General features: G+C 30.8%; 1 protein-coding gene across 1 annotated transcript; it reads right to left on the bottom strand.

Annotated features, from left to right (window-relative positions):
* Nucleotides 1–1216: 1216 nt before the first annotated feature.
* LOC119579897 (craniofacial development protein 2-like) lies at nucleotides 1217–2219 on the bottom strand. Its single transcript, XM_037927745.1, has 2 exons — nucleotides 2161–2219; nucleotides 1217–1859 (listed from the first exon to the last, which is right to left on the bottom strand). Exons 1-2 carry the CDS (start codon nucleotides 2217–2219, stop codon nucleotides 1217–1219), a joined length of 702 nt encoding a protein of 233 aa, XP_037783673.1.
* Nucleotides 2220–6167: the final 3948 nt, after the last annotated feature.

Raw genomic sequence — 6167 nt, 5'->3', positions numbered from 1 at the left:
CTGGGCTAAGCACACATCCCTGTTGAACGCCTCTTCTAATGTTGGTGTATGAACTTGTGTCATCTCCCACTCGCATGCATGCCGATTGTTCCCAGTAGAGGTTGTGCAGAACTCTTAAATCCTTTCCATACAGATCTAAACTTCCTAGCATACTGAAAAGCTCCTCATGTTGCACTTTATCAAAAGCCTTTGTATAATCAATAAAGCACACGTATAAATCCCTCTGCATCTCGATACTTCTTTCTGATAGTATTCTCAGTACGAAGATCGCATTCTTTGTGCCAGCATCTTTTACGAACCCTAACTGTTCTTTTCCTATCTCAGGTTTTATCTTACTTCTTGCTCTCATCATCAGAATATGGAGTAGAATTTTTATCACATGGCTCATTAGGCTAATCGTTCTGTGTAATTCACATTCAATTGCGCCAGTTTTCTTGGGGAGGGCTATGAAAATAGATTTGCTGAGATCTTCTGGGATTTGTCCGCTGTCATATACCTCGTTCAAAACTTCGGTAAGCTTCTCTATACCAAAGTCTTCCAGTACAACAATCATCTCGGTGACAACTTCATTGGGTCCTGCAGCCTTATTCCTCTTCATTTTTTTGTAATGCACCTCTAACTTCTGACATTAAGATTTTCGGGCCCTCGATGGCCTTTCTTATTTCTGGTTTGTTGCCCCTATAATCTGCAAAAAGTTCACCAATGTATTCTGCCCAGCGTTCAAGGATTATGTCCTTTTCCATTAAGACTTCTCCATTCTTGGATCTTATGCATCCTGTAGAAGAACAACCTTTGAAACCCATTACTTCCTTAATCTTTCTGTACATTGCGCCTGGTTCGTTGGTTTTGTGTCTTTCAATTTCTTCACATTGTTCATTAAGCCAGATCTCTTTGGCTTCTCTACATTTCTTTCTTATTCATTTGCTCGCTTCCTTGTACTCGCTGCTTCCGTGGTTTTAAAGCTGTTGCCTAGAGTGCATTCTGTCCAAGATTTCATTCGTCATCCACTTGCTCTTTGACTTATTCTCACGTTTAGGTATAAGCTCTTTTGCTACCGATACCAGCGCCTCTTTAAATTTCCCACTTAGTATTTCCTTGGTCTTCAAGCACATTAAATCGATTTTGCACAGCCACCGCATATTCTTCTCGAATGGTTTGTTTTTTCAATAAAGCACTATAATCCGTTCTTGGTGTTGTCTTTCCTTTCTTGATTGTCTTAAGGCTTTAACTCGCATATGACTGGGTTATGATCACTACCACAGTCTGCTCCTGGGTATGCCTTTGAGTTCTTAATTGCACTTCTATACCGTTTCTTGATAGCAATGTAGTCAATCTGGTTCTTAAAATCGTCTCCCGGGTTCAGCCATGTCCATAATCTTCGTGGATGTTGTTCATACCATGTATTGGTTAATACATACTCATTTGCTTTACACCACTGAACCCATTTTTCTCCCCTTTCATTTTGTGTACCAAGACCAAACTTTCCAACTGTTTCTCCTTCTGCCTCGTTTCCTACCTTTGCATTTAGGTCCCCCATTATGACTGTAACATCTGTCGACTTACATTGTGTTTTAGCTTTCTCCAATGTGTTGTAGAATTCATCAATCTCTTCTTCACTACTTGCAGTCGTTGGTGCATATACCTGAATGATGCTGAGATCTATTTGTTTACCTTTCAACTTTATCATCATGACTCTATCTGACAAAGCCCACCATCCTAGCAAGCTCTTCGCGTTTTCTCTGTCCAGTATCAGAGCAACTCCTCGTTCGTGTTTTACTCCACCTGAATATAGCACCTTGAAACTATCGCTGTTGAACTCACCGCTGCCCGTCCACAGCTTTACATTATCCAGCTTCCCACTTTGGAACAGCGTTCTTACATTCCATGTTCCGATTTTCAGTGATTGTTTCGTTATGCTGCAGACAGTAGCCTGATAACGGTCCGGCTCCACCTGCTACCCATGGACTGTCGTACCGAGCGAGGATTCCGAGTCATTGACAGGGATTCCCTTCACGCTGTTTGCTTCGTTCGAAAAAGTGTACATGTCCATGATTTTCTTGGCAATTTAGAGCGGTGGTTTGCCGTTGCATTCCGCCCGGTGTTTTATTGAGACACCATCTCTAGAAGGACTGTCTTCCAAGGCTGTTGAGCTCCTTCTACCCTTGTGGGTGACCGTTCACTCTCGAGGAGTTTTCCGCTCTAAGGGTCCCACACCCCATAGTTAGCTATTCCCCGCCAGGCGTTACTCTGGTATTTCCAAACTGCCTACGGGGTAACTGTTATCATTATCATTCCTTTTAAGTTATTATGACCACTATTATCATTATTATTTTTTATCATCATTATCATTATTATCATTACTATTATGAATTAACATTACTATTATGGCTATTGTTATTATATTATTATTTTTTATCATTATTGTCATTATTATTATCATAATTTTGACTATTGTTATCATCATCACCATCATAATTATCACTATTATCAATTATTATCATTATAATCATTATTATTTTTTGTCATTATTATTCTATTCTTCTTTTCTTTATTATTACTATTATTATCTTTATCATTATTATTATTATTATTATTATCATCATCATAATCATCATCATCATCATCATAATCATCATCATCATCATCATCATCATCATCATCATCATCATCATCATCATCGTCATCATCATCATCACCACCACCATTCATTATGATTATCATTATCATAGTTACTAATGTTGTCATTATAATAATAATTATTATTACTATCATCCTCTCCATTATTCTCGTTGTCATTATCATTAGATTAGTATCATCATTATCATCGGAATTGCTAAGGATGATAATGATTATAATTACCATTATTATGATAATTATCGGTATGATTGATGATATTGCCACTATTATTATTATTATTATTATTATTATTATCATTATTATTATTATTATTATTATATTATTATTATTATTATTGTTATTATTATTATTATTATTATTATTATCATCATCATCATCATCATTATTATTAGCATTATTGTCTTTATTGCTGTTATCATCATCATCATTATTATTATAGTTAAATTTATTATCCTCATTATTGCTATTATCATTACTATCGTTATTATTATTATCATTATTGTTTTTATCACAACTGTTATTACTATCATTACTGTAATTATTATCACCATTATTATAATCATTATTATTATCATTATTATTATTACCATTATTAATATCATTATTATTACTGTCATCATTATCATTATGATCGTTATCATTATCATTGTTATTATTGTTACTATTACTGTCATTACAGTTATTATTGTCACTACCGTTATCGGCAATTTTATAACCAGAATATCATTATTATTATTATTATTATCATTATTATTATTATTATTATTATTATTATTATTATCATTAGTGGTAATAGTATTATTATTATTATTATTATTATTATTATATTGCGACATTTAAAAAAAAATTGTCATTGGTAGAGTTTATGTTTTTCTTTCATCCCCATTATTCCTATCATTCTCATTAGTAACATCATAATTAATCATATTATAAATAAGAAAGTCCTGTTTTTTTCTTAACATTACCATCATTATCCTCATAACCATTATTATTATATTATATTACTTATATTATTGGTTTTATAGTTAATGATATTAATAATTTTGAAAACAAAAATAATCATAATAATAATGATTACATAATGTTATAAATAGATGATTAACAATAACTATAACAACAACAATAATAATATAAAAAATAATAATAATGATAATGATAGTTATAATAGTAATAAAAATAATAATTATAACAATAATAATAATTATAACAATAATGATAAATATAAAAATAATGATAATTATAACAATATTGATAAATATAACAATAATAATAATGATAATAACGATATTAATGATAGTATTGATAACATTGATGATGATGATAACAACAATAATAATAATAATAATATTAATAATATTAATAATATAATGGTATCAATAGTAATATATATATATATATATATATATATGTATATATATATATATATATATGTATATATATATATTATATAATGGTATCAATAGTAATAATGATAATGACAATCATGATAGTGATAATAGGAAAAAAAAAAAAAAATAATAATAATGATGATGATGATGATGATGATGATGATGATGATGATGATGATGATGATGATGATGATGATGATGATGATGATGATGATAATAATAATAATGTGAGGTGTTCTTTGCTCTGTGGCTATTAAAATGTATATACATTGGTGTGGGTTCACAGTGTCTAGATGCGTTGTGGTAGCGTGAAGCATCTAGCACAAACAAGCAAACAAACAAACAAAGACCGAGCATCATCATCAACTCCTTGACATTCAGCCTCTGGGTTTCACCTTTTGTATCAGCTAGATCCCTTAGCTTTCATTTAAATTCACAATGGAGCACAAATTAATATCTTTAAAATGCATCTTAAAAAAAAAACTCATTTCATGCTTAATAAAATAAATAGAAAAACATTGGTTAAAGCCACTCTTTACGGGTCCTGATATTATAGTTAAATAAAAAGTAAAGTAATTATGATTAATTTATAAAGATTATTGAATAAACTTTAGCCATTTATATAACAAATAAAAAAAGGATCACGTCCAGCTCCTCAGAAAAATGAACGTCAGCACACAGGACTTAACTTCTCTCGGTTTCGGGGGGCGTGGCCGCTTCCCCACGCTCCATCGGGGTAATGACACACAGGGTATCTGGTCCAGACTGAGTATATTTCGCGCCGTTTCTGGCGGTATTTATGGTGTTCGTGACATCATGGTCTACGTCACGAACTATACATCTTCCAATTTTATTAAATTGTAAGCTTTACCATACAGGCTAAAATACACATGCTTACATTGCAAGAAGAATAGGGGAAAAAATGTTCCTAGTTAAAAAAAAAAAAAAAAATATCGAACAAAAAGATGGAAGTAAAAGATGACGAGTGTAAAATACTCGGAAGACTAGAGATAATAATGAAAATGAAATAAAATATCTATTAAATTAAGATAAATAGAAAATCGAATAAAAATAGACTTTTGGGTCTTAAGAATGAAGCAAAATGAAGACTTCCTATATAATCGAAAAAAAAGAAAAAGGCTAAAAAAGGAGGAACTTCACTAAAACTACAAAAACAATAGAGCAAATAAAAAGCCAAACAAAAAGGCAAGACCCCCCCCCAAAAAAAAAAAAAAAAAAAAAAAAAAAGACCAGGAGTGCACAAGCGAAGTCCGGACACGGCCAAAAGACGGGGAGCGAGAGGCGAGGGATGCTCTTGAAAGCCCGAGGTGAGGAGGACTGGGATGTCACCTTACAGTAATTATAATAATAATAACAATAACAATAATAATAAATGATAAAAAATAAGATTATGATAATAATTATAATAACAATAATATAAATAATCATAATAAAAACATTAGCTCTAATAATGTAATGATGATAATGACAGTAATCAAAATAATGATAATCATAATAACACCAAAAACTATAACGGCGACAATGATAATAGTAATAATGATAATAACAATACTACTAATAATAGCAACAATAACGTTAATAATAATAATAATAACAATACTAATATTACTACTACTACTGCTACTACTACTAATAATAACAATAATGATAATAATGATTATGGTAATAATAATGATGATAATAAGAGCAAAAACAATACTACTACTAATAATGATGATGATAATAATGTAATGATGATGATGGTGATGAAATAAAAGTTGCTATTATTTCTAATCATAGATATAATAGCAATTATATTAATGATAATAATAAAATAATAACAGTAATGGTAATACTAATAATGATGCTAATGATAATGATAATATTAACAATAATAATAATAACAAAAACAACAACAACAACAATAATAATAATGAAATTAATGATAATAATAATGATGCTGATAACAATAATGATGATGATGATGACGATGCTGACGATGACGATGACGATGATAGTGGTGATGGTGATGATGATGATGATGATAATGATGATGATGATGATGATGATGATGATGATGATGATGATGATGATGATGAGGAGGAGGAGGAGGAGGAGGAGGATATTAATAACAACAATAAT

This window comes from Penaeus monodon, chromosome 13 (genome assembly GCF_015228065.2).
Source record: "Penaeus monodon isolate SGIC_2016 chromosome 13, NSTDA_Pmon_1, whole genome shotgun sequence".
Lineage (NCBI taxonomy): Eukaryota > Metazoa > Arthropoda > Malacostraca > Decapoda > Penaeidae > Penaeus > Penaeus monodon.
This window is presented reverse-complemented; position numbering and strand designations above follow the sequence as displayed.

Bases quoted from the DNA above. Each gene is read 5' to 3' on its own strand.
- LOC119579897 (XM_037927745.1), bottom strand. From the start codon at position 2,219: ATGGGGTGTGGGACCCTTAGAGCGGAAAACTCCTCGAGAGTGAACGGT. The intron at 1,860-2,160 runs GTAGAAGGAGCT...GCTGTTCCAAAG, and splicing joins GTGAACGGTCACCCACAAGG to TGGGAAGCTGGATAATGTAA.